The sequence below is a fragment of the Bactrocera dorsalis genome, chromosome 4 (genome assembly GCF_023373825.1).
Source record: "Bactrocera dorsalis isolate Fly_Bdor chromosome 4, ASM2337382v1, whole genome shotgun sequence".
NCBI classification, from domain to species: domain Eukaryota; kingdom Metazoa; phylum Arthropoda; class Insecta; order Diptera; family Tephritidae; genus Bactrocera; species Bactrocera dorsalis.
This window is the reverse complement of record NC_064306.1, coordinates 36,463,991-36,479,788: the sequence shown is the minus strand read 5'-3', so window position 1 is coordinate 36,479,788 and position 15,798 is coordinate 36,463,991. Positions and strand designations below refer to the sequence as shown.

Here is a 15,798-nt window from a genome sequence, read left to right as displayed (position 1 = left end):
AAAATCTAATTTAGCAGACTTATCGTCGCTGCGCTCTTGATGCAGCTTGGTAGCTGGTGATAGCTATTTCCTTTTTTATTACAGATGAAATTTAATTTTAATTATATTTTAATTTTATATATTTTTTTAGATTTTTTTTCAGCTATAATCACTTTCAATCCTTTAACTTTAACTAATCTATAAGGATATTTCTTCAACGCACAGAAAAATATGAAGACATGTTTAATAAATAATAAATATATTTACATAAGAAAAAATATGCAGCAGAGTTGCTCTAACGACTAAGCTAACATACTACTTACGTAAAAAAAAAAATAATAATAATAAAAAAATAATCGTAACTAGAAAAAATCACATAAGATGGCCGAATGCTAGGCAAGAAGTATTGAGGAAAGTTATGTATAAGCCCATTCATGAACACTGGAGCCCCTAGCTGAATGATAAAGCATAGGTTAGCATGTCGTGCCATTCTTAAGACACAATAAGATTAATAATAGCGCTAGATTTAGTTCCATATGTGTATTGCTCTATATGTATGTAGCAGGTAACATAAATTATAAAGAGAAAATTTCTTAGTTTTAAAGTCGCTGGACGACAAAATCTTATAAAATACTGTTTAGCGTTAATTTCGCGTTTATTTTACGTGTAAAATACAAACATACATGAAAAAAGTTAAAAAAAAATATAAAATATTTTTAAGTGAACGTAAGAACAATCAGTGTTGCAAATTTTACCAACTCTCCATTAGAAAGTTAAACATATATAAAATAATAATGTTCAAATACACATAATTAAAAGAAACGTTTTTGCATTTATAAATTTTTAACTTTCTCCACTTTACAAAGAAATCATAAATATTTTGTGTACGTGTGTGTTGTTTTGAATAACATTTAGCGGTAATAAATACATTTAGCAAGTAAATGAAATATGAAAAAGCAATTCATGAACAAAACAAAAACAAAAATTAAAATAACAAAAATAAAAATTAAACTAAAATTAAAACAAATAACAAACGATTGCAATATTTACGTAAAAACAAAAGGTATAAAAAACAACAACTCTACAACTGTAAAAGGTATTAATATTTAGCATAAATTACGTTAAATATAAAAATATATGTTTATGTGTATAAAATAAAAAATATGCGAATAATTATAAGCAAAAGTATATGAGACATACTTTACATACATACAAACCTACGAACGTCAACGTGAGAGTCATAACGGGCATGCTGTCATAGGCAGGCGAACGTCGAAAAACAACAACATCAGCAAATACACGAGCAAAATACAGTTGATATATTTTTTAGTATTATAATTATTCAGAGATATTGTACTTATAAAACAGAAAACAAAAACAAAGAAAAACTGAAATTGTAAACTCGGCAAAAAGAATTGTGGAGTTTCTTTTATTATAAATAATAATTATTAAAACTTTAAATGTGAATTAAATAAAAGTAAATGTTGAAACAAATTTAACAACAGTAACTCTATAAATAGCCATAAATATTGATAACCATGGACACTAATGGACTTCTATGCTGTTAGATCGATTAGAACGTATGGAATATTAATGGTGTAAAAACAAATAAATATTGCAGCGGGAGGATTAACAATTTCACTATGAAAAAATTGTTGTTTTAATTATCGAATAATTAATTGGAATAAAAAACGAGTGAGTAACATTATTTTGGGAAAATACGCATCACTATTAGCACTGAGATTTTACAGTAAAGGAAACTTGTGCCTTATTAGCATTATTTGCCGGAAATATTGCATTTCACTCTCTTGTGAAACGATCGGATGATGATAACAACCAAACCTATCCCAAATACCAATGTAATTTAAAATTATTTGAAAGCAATAGTTTTTCAAGTAAAATCGCCAAAAACACAAAATTAAGCAAGGCCACCTCTCAGCTGTGCTTTTGTTTACATTGTATCAGCTGATACTTTCTCAACTCACCTGTTACGATGGTTAGAAGCTTGCAAAATTAAAGGGAACTTTTGTTTGCCATTTTGAATATACTGACAATTCACTTATAGCGATCATAGATATTAATCGATTATAGTTTTTTAATATTTTGTAAGCAACTTGAATACGAAAAAGTTTAAAATATGCTTAAAAACCCCTTTAAAATCATAAATTTCATAATTTAAATCATACTTCAAATATAAAAATAAACTGGAATTTATTTTCATAATAGAAATAAAAATTAGTTACATGAGATATTGCAATTCTCTTTAACTATCGATGATTTTGCTATCGATTCTAACCCAAACTGAGGCTGGGGACAATATTGCTATGCAGTGATTTAAAAAATACTTGCGGAAATACAAAAGAACAAGGTTTATTATAAATTAAAGTAATTTAAATATTATAACCTGAAATAAATATATTATTTCTGTATAATCTTTTATTACAATGTAAGTATGTATCAAGGATCCACTGTAACATTTTCTTAGATAAAAATATGGTATGAAACAGAGTTACACATAAAAAATCAAAATATTTAATTTTTGGGAAATAATCTGAAACAATTTCTTCAGCTTAGTACGCAAAATTGTCTAAATATATTCATTCAATAAAATCGTGCATACTTTGCTCATTGATTATGAACATACCAAATAGTTATATGTACGAAGCATAAATGTACGAATACATTCTTCAATTTTTAATATAGTCAGTTTGGCGGCCACCCTGTGTTCCTCATATTCGTTTCATCGCCATATTATAACGTTCCTTTATTATGCCTACTCCTATTTAATTCCTATAATTGCTATTATCTGTCAAAAACATCAGTTCGTCTGGCCGAGGTTTTGCAAAATTTATTTTTTCCCTAAAAAAATCGCAATTTTAGTTTACAAATCGTTCGAAAATGCATTCTGCTTAAAATAAAATAAATGTAAAATATATTATGTAAGTGCATATGCGGTCAATATATCACATAATTTGTGAAAGTGTTGTGCAATTGCAAGTGGTGGCTGCGTTTGTGAAAAATGCCTGTTTCGGAAATTGGTGTTCAAGATTATTGAGAAAACTACATATATAAATTCGTTTATCACTATAATACATAAGTTTTGTTTAAAAACTTGCAAAAGCTTTAGATGCTTAACAACATATGTACAAAAAATACATACATGTACATATATATATATATACATATGTATATATAATTGAAATATATTTGTATGTATTTCCCACAACAATGCATGTATATATTAATAAGTTCATTCATAAGTCGTCATAGTAAAACATTTTTACAAATATATACACTGCGGTTTATTGTGTATGGCACAATCACACAGCCTTCGTTCAAGATATCCAAACTAGTTTTTGGTCTCCCAACATATATATTTATGGTATTCAATTGTTTTGTAAGAAAAAAAAAATTCAACACTTTGTATACAAATAATGACGTTGTGTTTGTAAATATTTGCTTTGTTGTATGTATGTAAATGCATATTTAGATTCGGAGTCATTTGGTCTACAACTGCTAAAGCAGCAAATTTCTAATTCTCTATTACCAGTTAATAATTTAAAGTTATTTAGTGGATGAAAAAAATAAAATTATAAATCATAAACAACAAGTTTTTATTTCTCTAACAAAGGGTTCCAAAATATACTTTCTTTAATCCAAGAGTTTTGCTTTTAAATGCATTCATTTATGCTTTGGTGTGCTTTTTAAAAGTATTGTATCCGCATTCCTGTTCATTCATATTGGTTCAGTAGTTACTGGTATTGACCCATAAATATACATAATGTGTGTAAAATATTCGTGTAGTGGTCATAGTTTTATAACCATTTGTGATTATTTACATTTCTCAACAAAATAAATCAAAAGGTCAGAGAAAACTGTATAGTAATAATTCATCTACCTAATTGCATTCTTTGCTAATTATAAAATACCACAAAGTTAGCCAACCGTGAAATGTACATTTGTTTGCCGACAAGTAAATTAATTTGACTTTTAGTTTCCCATAAAAACAATACGAGAAAATGTGTAATGTATATATTAGTCGTCAATGTACATATATATTAGTCGTCAATTGCTTAAATTTTCCACGTATGTTTAAATGCACACAAGTTTACAAACTAAACAATTAAAATTCTATTCGGCATTCAACAGATCAAAAATAATAAGATGTTATCTACGAGTATATAAGGTGAAATGAATCATGTGAAAACTCTTGACAAAATATCTTCAATACTTAAGCAAACAGCAATTATCAAGGTGTCAAATATACAAATATATTTTTGCTATGTTATTTACTTCATCCATATTTTTTTTGTTTTAAACTTATGAATATACGAAAATTCGTTTACAAACAAAGATGCTAAATGTGAGTGGATTCAATAACTTTTAGCGAAATTTTTAAAACTGAGGTAACAACTAAGTTTGAAGGCCTTACAATTACCTACGCCTGAGACAATTGTTTGCTATACGAATACGAATGTTCAAGTATATTCTAAAAATATAAGTACATACATATGACTGACTTTGTTTAGCAAATATTTATTGATATCTGACTTTTTCTTCGTATTGCAGATAATTCAAAGTCACGAATCGGTGTGAAACAAATTATTTGTTGAGTAATGAGTCGTTCATGTAATTACTCACATTCTTGGTATTAGTAAACTAGTCGTACTTTTCCTTAGAGAATATGGTGTTATCTGTATGTATTGACGCAAACTTAATTTTTTGTGCTCCAAGGTTGTTAGCAAAAGGAAACTCTTGCAGATTTATATCTAAGTGATGGTTACATATAAATATTAATACAAACATAGTATAAAATAAACCTGTATGTATATATTGGAAATAAAACGATAAATAACGGGTTTTACCGTCACTTATCAACGACCTTGTGAATAAGTTTTCAAACATAAAGTTCTTAACTGCACCAACAACAGGTTACTGTTGCAGACATCGGTAACAGTTGTTTAACAAGTACTACACTTTTTATTTTGAGTAAAAAATATAAATACATAAGTAATTGTATGCTCACTCATGCTACACTAAAACAAATGTAAGCAATTGAAGCGAGTGTTGTCAGCATTCCTTCAATTTGTAGTGTTCAAACCAAAACTCGTGGTAAAACCCTTGCAGATAATTTATTGCTTTACACATATTTATGGCAGTCGACTTTGCATAATCGGAACGAAGTCGGGTTTACGTACTTATACTGTCTAAGCATGTTGGTTTGGCGTCAAAAGTTACGCTGCCACAACCCCAACAATAATTTTTGCCAACCAAACAGTCAAGAGTTTTTGGTCCTCCAATGTTGCAGATATCCAATCCTATTCACTCTATAATCTATATATAATATATTAATGTGTTCTCCTGTCTCACTCCCCTAAACGTTCAATGGAATTTTAATCCAAAACTTCAACAGCTGTTGTGCTACATTTCTCATATGTGCTTATACTAATTCGAAAATCAGATTAAAAACATTTTATTGTTTATAAAGTACGCATAAAATATATATAAACATTTTTAATTTACATATATTGTATTCACTTCCTTATTTTTGGACAAAGACGCATCCAACATACATAATATTTAATTTTTCAATAAACAATTATTACTACAAGCATGCATGCATATATTCATACAAAAAATGCGGTCGACTTCCCTCTACATGACATTATCAAATTTATTTAACCTGTGGGGTGTCCGCGTGTGACTTTGTGCCTATCCGAGAGATAACAGATGCTGCTTTATCACTTTGTTTATACATACATACTATGTATAGATTTATGTGTGTACTCTTCATTCATATTAAAAAATTGTGTGGGCGTTATGCAAGTTTCCTTCTCGTTCATAGCTGTCATATTTAGCAAATTCCAAGTTCAGCTAAACACATTATTTGCACAGCACAATCATAAATTCCCAAATAGTTTGATTAATTGTTTAGAGAATTGTGCAAATTAATTAAAAATATAAACTATTCTGTCAAATTTAGCTATCAATGTAATGGAAGTGTACGGCGACTAAGAAACATTTAAATTGACTGGAAATTTATACAAACTTACTGAAAACAACAAAAAATAAGACAATGGAACCGAATTCGGAGGACAATCTCTTGGAGATTATGGACTTAGCGCGCACTTTGCGCCAGGAACAACTATTCATACAACAAGAACAAGCCGCCTTTGCGCAATTCACAGAATCACTATCGGAGAACTCGGCCGCCATAACAAAGGTAAAATCATGATTTTATTAACTGTTGTTGGCACATCTGCTATTATTAATTAATGTTTGCATAACTTATTTGCAGTTGGCATATATATGCGCGCAACAAAGGCAGAATCTTAATGATTTGATCACGTCTCGCCCAGAGGCGGGCCCCAGTATTTGCTGTCGGCGTGCAAAGAACTATGAAAACGCTAAATACATTGATGCGAAGAAAGTGCTGGACTATGAGGTGAGTTAAGTGGCTTAATTATTTGTTTAGCCCATTAATTTGGTTGCTAGTTAACGAGAAAATAATTTCTTTTTTGTGATTTTTTACTACAGCATGCCATTTCCTATGAAGAACTGTTCAATCACCTCTACCGTTCACCTTATCTGCTTGCACTTTCGCTGGCCACTGGCGATCGCATTGCTGAGATAACACCACAACACCTTAGCTGTGTAATACACACCATATCGGCGGGGCTCTATGGCAATGCCATCAATACCAAGGATGTGGAAATGATTTTAAAGCTTTTAAGAGAACTAATTGAAATACAAATTGTGGTTAGCGATAATCCGCGTAATTTGCTACGTGCAAATTCGTCGGCTTTTGCGCGTCTCTATCACCGTTTGAATGAGTCAATGTTCTCGGCGAAAATCTTTTTAACGGCAGCATTGTTTGAGCCAATAATGGGCGTATTGAGTGATATTGACAGTGTGCTGGATGTGGATCCCAGCAAAGTGGTGGAGAATTTCAGCAGCAAGGAGCGCTTGAAAAGGTAAAATTAGTTGTAAGTTTAAATTCAAAGAAGAATTAATATCTTTTAATCAGCTGACTATGTCGAATTAATTTCTTTATTACCGTTATTTGTGATCATAAACAGTTATTGTAATAGTTATCGATTTCAATAATCAAAAAAGTACAATTGCAACTAAAATTAAATTTTTACGATTACGATTTTTATTTTTTTATTTTTATAGTTTTAAAAATTTAATCGTAATCATAAATCCAGAACTCTGCTTTGCTTTAACATTCTAGATTTGGCGCTGAGGACTCAAATAACTACCAAGAGAATATCAATAAGTTCCATGATGATACCATAACAAAGCTGCATGTTATGGCTAAATCATTTATTGACAGTTTAACTTTCAATTGGTCACTTTTTCCATCAACCCTACGCTGGCTGGTACAAACCATGTCCCACCAACTAAAGCAATCACATTTCTCGGACAAAATCATCAATGAAATAATCACTGATATGGTTTTCACACATTTCATTTGCCCAGCCATAGTCAGTCCGGATATAATGGGCATCATCGATGCACCTATTCCCGAGCAGGTGCGCTTCAATCTCATACAAATCGGACAAATCATACAAATGCTCGCCTTGGCCAAACACGATGATGTGGATGCGAAATTCGCGCAAGTTCATGCTAAATTCGAATCGAACATGGTTTCAAATTTGATCGATCTATTGTTGATGAGTCAATCTGGTGAGGACGTGGTGGCCATACTCTCACAACAAAGTGATTTTGATCGCTCCCATTTGCTGAGTACGCAAAGTGAACTAGCATATTTTATACAATTTTATCGCATACTCATGGCCAGTGATGACTTCGAGCCGCCCCCAGAAGAGCGACAGAAACTACAGAAAATACTCTCGCATTTGCCGGAATCTGCAGAGCTGAATCAGCGTTTGCAGTCGAATGGCGGGGAGGGAGCCGGTGCATTGCCTGTGAATGGTGAGGCAAGCGGACTCAAAGAGCGCTCCAAACAAGGTTTCATGGGTTTAAGCAAAGTGACAAAGAACAAAATTGCCAAAAGTATGAGCTTTAGTACAAATAGTAATGCGGGCGTGGATGGCGCAGCAGCATCAGCCAATGTTAATGGATTTACAAATGGCGGTGGTCACGCGGGATTGGGTCAAGGTAGGTTGTGTTTCGTTTAAGTGTGGTTATGTTAATTGTGTTCTTGTTAATCACAATATTTGCAGTACTAAAGAAGCGGATAACCTTCTACAGACGTAATGAAACTTTTATTTTTATTGTAATCACTTAGTTAGGATTTAGTTAGCTAAGCTAAGTAAACACTGACTAGTTTTAGTATTGAAAGTTATTAGTCATTTAGTCGCGCACGCACCCTCTTTGTATTAGTTTAAATTAATTTTCGTTCGTAACTCTATTCCACAGCTCCCGCACATGATAATCATAACGGTAATAATGGCAGTGCCGGCGCATCTACGAACGCATCCGTCAGCTCGAATAGTTCGTCGCCAATACGCGCCATAAATATGAATGAAGTTCTCGAAAATGAGCCAATACTTGTCTTCAGTATTTATAACGGTGATGAGCATAAATTGCAACCGCTCACCGAAGAGGAAGTGTTGAAGATGAACTGTATTGGCCAGGATATATCCAACGGTGAGGCGCTACTCGTCGATACGGGCAGTGTTAATTTAGATAACACCATTGACAAATCATCCTCCGTGGCCAATGGTTTCGATGGCATGGACAACATGAGCGATGTACTACGTCCGTTACATTCGAAAACCACACGTTTCTCACTGTCACACGACGATGCGTCGATCGGCAATTCGGACAATTTGGAAGCTGTTAGCGAGGCGCCGTCAAACCACTCTGTCACCAGTTCACTTGAATTGGAAGAGGAAAACGATCAAAATGACAACTTGTCCGACATGGTGTCGGCGAATGTTTCGGGCCGGGGTTCGCCCAATATAAGCGGTCGTGACACACCCTCATCACAGGTGACAGACGGTGAGTCGGTGCATAATGCGCTACCAACACCACAGATGCAGAAGCTAATATCGAAGGCACGTTCCGATATTGAGGATAAATTTTGTAAATTCGAAATAAAGAAATTCGAAGGTGATGAAACAGTCTCGATCATATCGGACACTTGGTCCACCGATGTGCTGGCGAGCGATTCCGAAACTGTGGATGCCAGCGAACGTGAACGTGATCGTCATTTCTCTACACCGCTCATTCCATCAGCTGTCGTATTACCTGGAGACAACAATTTTGATGTGCTAACTGGTGCGGGCGTCATGCGTCCCGTCTTCTTGGATGTGTCTGATCAACGTTCCGAGTCTAATTGGAGCACCGATGTGTTGGCCAGTGATTCCGAAAAGTTTGCCGAAGTAGATACGGATGATAATTTGAGCATTACCGCCAAATCGGATATTACAGATTCGGGCGCACGTTCGGAACAGGAGCGCGATCAGTTGGCTGCCGCGATATCTGCGGCGAATACGCGACGCATACCGAATTCCCCGTACTATACAGCGCGTAATGGAAGGACATTCCGCGCTGCGACCACCACAAATTACAATGCCCCAACGGGTAGCAGTGCAGCGCTTAATGGCACTGGGAAGGTACCACGCGCAGCTATTGCCAATACAAGTAGCGAAGATGGCGGCGCTGTGGTGGCTGATGGCAGCCACGGTAGTGGTAGCAGTGATCACTCGCAAGATGATTCAGCTTTCTATGATGCGGCGAATTTGTATGATGAGGCGGCAGCTGCCGTTAAGGCCGAGCAAGATGCTACTGCGCACTACGCCGGTCTTTCCTCGTTGGCGCGCAGCTCAGTGCGCACTACCAATCAGTATAGCGGCGAGAATAACTTTCAACAAGATTATAAAAGCAGCAGTGGCAATTCTGATTGCAAAGAACCGTTTTTGGGTGCGCCACGCATGCGTCGCCAAACGTCAGCCGAGAGCAGCATCTCAAATCAGAGTGTCACGTTCGAAGATGCAGCTGGATCAGCGGATGTGATTGCTTGCAAACCGCCAAAGTCGCATCATAAGGGTGGTATGAAGAAGAAGAAGCAACACAACAACAGCGGGTCGAGCGGTCACAAAGATTTAATCGATTTTAGCGATTTCGGAGAGGAAGAAAAGCCACCAATGTCGGCAAGAGCAATCACACATGACATTTCAGCTGTTCCAACGCAATCACCACTTATTGATTTGTTCGTCGACGAAAACGTCGAACATCGGCATACAACGAGTGAGGCGCGCAACGCCAGCTTCGATGGTCGACGCAACGGTATAATGGCAATGAAAGGCAACGACCACACCGACTCGACGGTGCCGGTGTTGCGTCGCCATCAGAGTCTTAATTATGAAAATCACGAACTAATGATCAGCAATGTCGTGAACTCCACGAAACGTTTAACTATGATACCGAATTTGTCACAAACCGACGACGCCAAGAGTCAACAACAACAACAGATTATGTTGCTCTGCGCGAAAACCGAAAAATTGCAGCTGAATGACACCGATAACGGCACGAGCGACAGCGTCACGATTTCCACATCGCGCACGACACTCTCGAACAACACGTCCGGCATCGCCAGCGCCAGTGCCGCGACTTCGAGCTTAAGTGTTGCTGCGGGCAGCATGAGCAGCTGCCAGAAACCGACCAAATCCACCGGCGCCATACCGAAAAGCATCAGTTTCGACGCGTCGGCCGACAAGAACACGAATAGCCATAATGATGGTGCCGCAGGTACCTCCAATAGTGCCGGCGCTAATACGCGCCATTTGCCCTCGCACCGCAAAGCGCGTGTACTACACCCTAATGTAGGTGCACATATCTCCACTAGTGCCAATAGCAATTCCGGTATATTCAACAAGTTGAAGCAAGGTATTTTCAAGCACAGACGTGGCAACAAATCACACTCGCGCCATTCGACGCATCTACATAACGGCGTTGAAAGTGTGGATGCTGGCAGCGCGAATGGTGAGTACGCCTCACACACGACCAGCAGCCGCAGTGTTTCGTTCAGCGCCAACACCTCGGAAATGTCGTTCGATATGATTGGCGTCGGTGGCTCGGCTGGTGCGCGCAACACGTCTGCAGCTGCGGCGGACAATGTTGGTGCCACTGGCGGCATGGCGTCCAGTTATTGCGATATTAACGAGGATATTTTGGCGAAGTACCGTCGCAAAGTGAGCAGCTCGAGCGAAGCGACAAACTCGGACTCAATGGGCAACTGTTTGGCGAGCGCAGTGGGTGGAGCGTCTGCGAATGAACGCAAGCTTTCAGATGCCGAGGCGAAGTGAGTAATTTGCAAACGCTTTTTGTTTACCGTTTATAATAAACTGTTTTTCTCCAAATCTCATAGATCACCAAATACTTTGCTGCATGATAAAACGCTTGCCTTTAATGTGATCAAGAAGAAGATACGTACCGTGCTGTCAAAGACTGATTTACACACCGGCGATTTTCGCCATACTACTGTAACTATATTTAAGCCATCATTTGCATTCTCTTTCCTAAACTTCGTTTTCGCATTTCAGTACACCAACGCCTCACCTTTGCTCACATATCTGCAAATTCAGTTGGCGCAAGCGCTGAATCTGCAAAATTTCCAACAAATTTCCTACGTTTCCGAAGCCATTCGTTGCATTTCCACACTCGAACGCAGCCAGCACAACCAATTGCTCGAAGAGTTGCAGCAGGACATACAGAAGCGTCAAAACTACTTACAGTATTTAATGCGTTATCGTCAAAATCAACTGCTAATGATGGAGAATATCGAACAGTTCGAGACGCGCTTGCGCAGCGAAAGTGCCACATGCAATCGTTACCTAATGGCCGTTTGTGTGCGTCTATTCTTTGAGAAACGTCAAGCGAAGTTGGCTGAGTTCCAAGAGGAATTTGCACGCCTCACAGTCTCCGATGATAAAATCGACTTAATTGAGGAATTCGTTGAGGGGCTGATGGAGGAGCTGCTTACACCGGGCGCCATATTGCATGGCATGCCAGAGTGGCAAGCACAGGAGGCGCGCCTATCCATCGAACGTATACTGCTAACACGTCTATACCAGCAGGTGATGTTCCCCAATGAAGATGCCGATTTGTCGCGAGACACGTAAGTGCACGCAGCTCTCGACCTGCAAACATTTTATTTTACTCTTCTCCTTCTCGTTTGTAGCGTACTTTCGGAGCATATCAGTAAGCTGCAGCGTGTGATTAGCCCTTCACATCCGGCACTTTGCATTCCACAAGCATATCTTTCCGAGGCACCTTGGTCCTTTTCCCAGCAACAGCTCTCCTATATATCGGCGTATAAGACACCGCGTGAAAAATTGCAGTGCGTTATTAGGTAAGCGAGGTTTTTGTAGTTGTAGTTGTAGGGATTGTTTTAGAATTCACATATATTTGCGTTTGTGTCCTTCGTGTTCTAACATTTTTGAGAGCCTGTGAGCTTCTTTACGATTAGGTCAAAGTTTGACGGCAAGGAAAGGCACCCTAGAACCGCTATCGGTAGATTGAGAACTGGTCGATGCCCCCGTATCCTCTTGTGCTCTACTACAAGACAGCTGGACTTCGCGGAAACTTGGGTCATCATTGGTACATGCGCTGTCGCAAAGTTGTTTGGCTTAAGATCGATCGCAAAAGATCTAGTGATCTCTTTGCCCTCAGTACGGCGTAGACAAATTTGTATTGGCCACTAAGCCTTTTGCTAATTTGTTGTTCGAACACGGGAGTTCTTTTTTTTTTTTTTTTTAATACTCACCGATCCAAACGGGGTTAGATCGCCGAAATAACAGCCCTTGGTCGGATAAAATCCGAGTCAATTCCGGTGCGTAGAACCGGCTGTCGTGGGAATTGGAGTTCTTTGTTTCTATTGCTTCACAAAGGACTACATATAGCCATGTGCGATTTCAGCCAGCTAACCTAACCTAACCTATAATAAAAAAATAAATATTGTTTAGCACGCTTCGTCTTATTTACATTTATTTATAGTATTTATTTTTTTTAATATTTTTTTTATATATTTTTTTGGAATATTTTTTTTTTTTATTTATTTTTTAATTTTTATTCTTTTTAATTACAACTTTTAATATGCATTTTTTTTATTACGCAAATTTTGAACTAAAAAATATTTCCTCAATTTTAATTTCGATTTTAAAAAATTTAAAATTTTTTATCCAAAACATCTTAATTTTTAATGACAAAATGGGAATTAAAAATTTAAATTTTTCTAACCTAAAATTGGAATTATAAATTGAAAATATATTCATTTATCCCAACTTTTTGAATTAAAAAAATCGCCATACGACAATATTTATGTATGGTTTTAATAAAAAAAATTTTCTCTCAAATTGCAGGTGCATTTCGAGTATTATGAGTTTGTTACACATGTCGAGCGGTCGTGTGCCCGCTGCTGATGACATTTTGCCAGTTTTAATCTACGTCGTGATTATGGTGAGTATTTTGCTAACAACAAACAGTAAAAACGGAGTATTCAATTTATCTTAATACTGCTCACAGACCAATCCACCCTTCTTGCTGTCAACAGTCGAATATATTACTTGCTTTATTGGCGAGAAGTTGGAGGGTGAAGAACAATTCCATTGGACGCTCTTCTGTTCCGTGGTGAAATTTATCAAAACAATGGACTACTTGGATTGAGCGAATTCTTCCATATAATCTATCTAGTAATAGATAACAAGGTTTCTGTTATAAATTTGTTGAAAATAGTTTTTTGTTTTTAACTATAAGCGCTATTCCAAATTGTTTATTATTTATATTGTGAATGTGTTGTCTCAATTAGTCGACTGGTCGAAATCAAGAGAATCCTTAAAGCAATATTAATGTAATATACATACACGCATACATGTATATGTATCGAGTTGATAATTGTTGAACTGTTAAGTTTTTTCTTCTGTTGTTTATGCACTATATAAAGGCAATTAGTTTATAAATGTTTGATTGGAATTAAATACACAACACATTATATCGAAATGTACCATAAATCTGTAAACTTGCATGTTTTACGTTAATCTCTTGCGTTGTATTCGTTTAATGAAAGCGTGAAAGCGTATGTATGTGTAGTTTGTTTTTTGAAATCTGCAAACATACCTCTGGCGATATGCATAAGTGAATAGCTTAAGTTGTAATTATTGTATCTATTTTGTTATAATTAATTAAACAAAAAAAAAAAAACATAAATAAAGGCTTATTATATACCTACGTACATAAAATATACTAAAAACAAAAATATATATACATACATATATAATAACGGGTGATTTTTTTGAGGTTAGGATTTTCATGCATCAGTATTTGACAGATCACGTGGGATTTCAGACATGGTGTCAAAGAGAAAGATGCTCAGTATGCTTTGACATTTCATCATGAATAGACTTACTAACGAGCAACGCTTGCAAATCATTGAATTTTATTACCAAAATCAGTGTTCGGTTTTTTTTTTTTTTCGGACAAATTTTGTTCAGCGATGAGGCTCATTTCTGGTTGAATGGCTACGTAAATAAGCAAAATTGCCGCATTTGGGGTGAAGAGCAACCAGAAGCCGTTCAAGAACTGCCCATGCATCCCGAAAAATGCACTGTTTGGTGTGGTTTGTACGCTGGTGGAATCATTGGACCGTATTTTTTCAAAGATGCTGTTGGACGCAACGTTACGGTGAATGGCGATCGCTATCGTTCGATGCTAACAAACTTTTTGTTGCCAAAAATGGAAGAACTGAACTTGGTTGACATGTGGTTTCAACAAGATGGCGCTACATGCCACACAGCTCGCGATTCTATGGCCATTTTGAGGGAAAACTTCGGACAACAATTCATCTCAAGAAATGGACCCGTAAGTTGGCCACCAAGATCATGCGATTTAACGCCTTTAGACTATTTTTTGTGGGGCTACGTCAAGTCTAAAGTCTACAGAAATAAGCCAGCAACTATTCCAGCTTTGGAAGACAACATTTCCGAAGAAATTCGGGCTATTCCGGCCGAAATGCTCGAAAAAGTTGCCCAAAATTGGACTTTCCGAATGGACCACCTAAGACGCAGCCGCGGTCAACATTTTAATGAAATTATCTTCAAAAAGTAAATGTCATGAACCAATCTAACGTTTCAAATAAAGAACCGATGAGATTTTGCAAATTTTATGCGTTTTTTTTTTAAAAAAAGTTATCAAGCTCTTAAAAAATCACCCTTTATGAACTATTTTTTGATATTTATTAAGCAAATATAAATACATATATACATAGTATACTTTACCTATACACCATATGTATTACAAACTAACGGCATTCAATAGTATACTCTTTATAGTAATGTGAACAAAACTTGAATAGCAAACACAGGGTGACAGTAAATGTACTTCATACACACACACATACATACATACATATATAGAGTTGAGCATTTTAATTACATATTTTCTTAATTACATAATCATGAACTTAATATTACATATGAAAGTAGTACAATATTCAAAGATATAAATAAAAGAGATACATACATATGTGTATGGTATATTCCTTTGGCTACTCTCTACTCTTTTGAAACTACTACCCTGTGTGGATACCTTCTTGTAGTGAGCTTTCATTCGGTAAGAATAAGTAACTGAAGACACTCTCTATTTGAGTTTAAAATTAGGTCTTTAAACAAGTCTTTACGATACTTGTTACTTTACCTCTCTTCTGAAGATCCATGGTTCCTGGATTAATGGTTATCCGATTCAAACCTCTTCGCGATGACAGCCGACGCTGCCGTTTGCTGGAGGTCACTGGATTGGTTCTATAAGCGACAGATCTTAGTCCCCACTGTCCCCGGCATCTTGCGCCTTCAG

The 15,798-nt window shown here is 36.3% G+C and overlaps 1 protein-coding gene across 1 annotated transcript; it reads left to right on the top strand.

Annotated features, from left to right (window-relative positions):
- The first annotated feature begins 2,763 nt into the window (after positions 1-2,763).
- LOC105227236 (receptor-mediated endocytosis protein 6 homolog) lies at positions 2,764-14,229 on the top strand. The gene is made up of 11 exons (XM_049456312.1): positions 2,764-2,918; positions 5,963-6,202; positions 6,278-6,424; positions 6,517-6,953; positions 7,214-8,103; positions 8,365-11,254; positions 11,321-11,435; positions 11,496-12,070; positions 12,134-12,304; positions 13,314-13,410; positions 13,477-14,229. The coding sequence occupies exons 2-11, from the start codon at positions 6,056-6,058 to the stop codon at positions 13,615-13,617; spliced, it is 5,610 nt and encodes a 1,869-aa protein (XP_049312269.1). The 5' UTR covers positions 2,764-2,918; positions 5,963-6,055; the 3' UTR covers positions 13,618-14,229.
- The last annotated feature ends 1,569 nt before the right edge of the window (positions 14,230-15,798 follow it).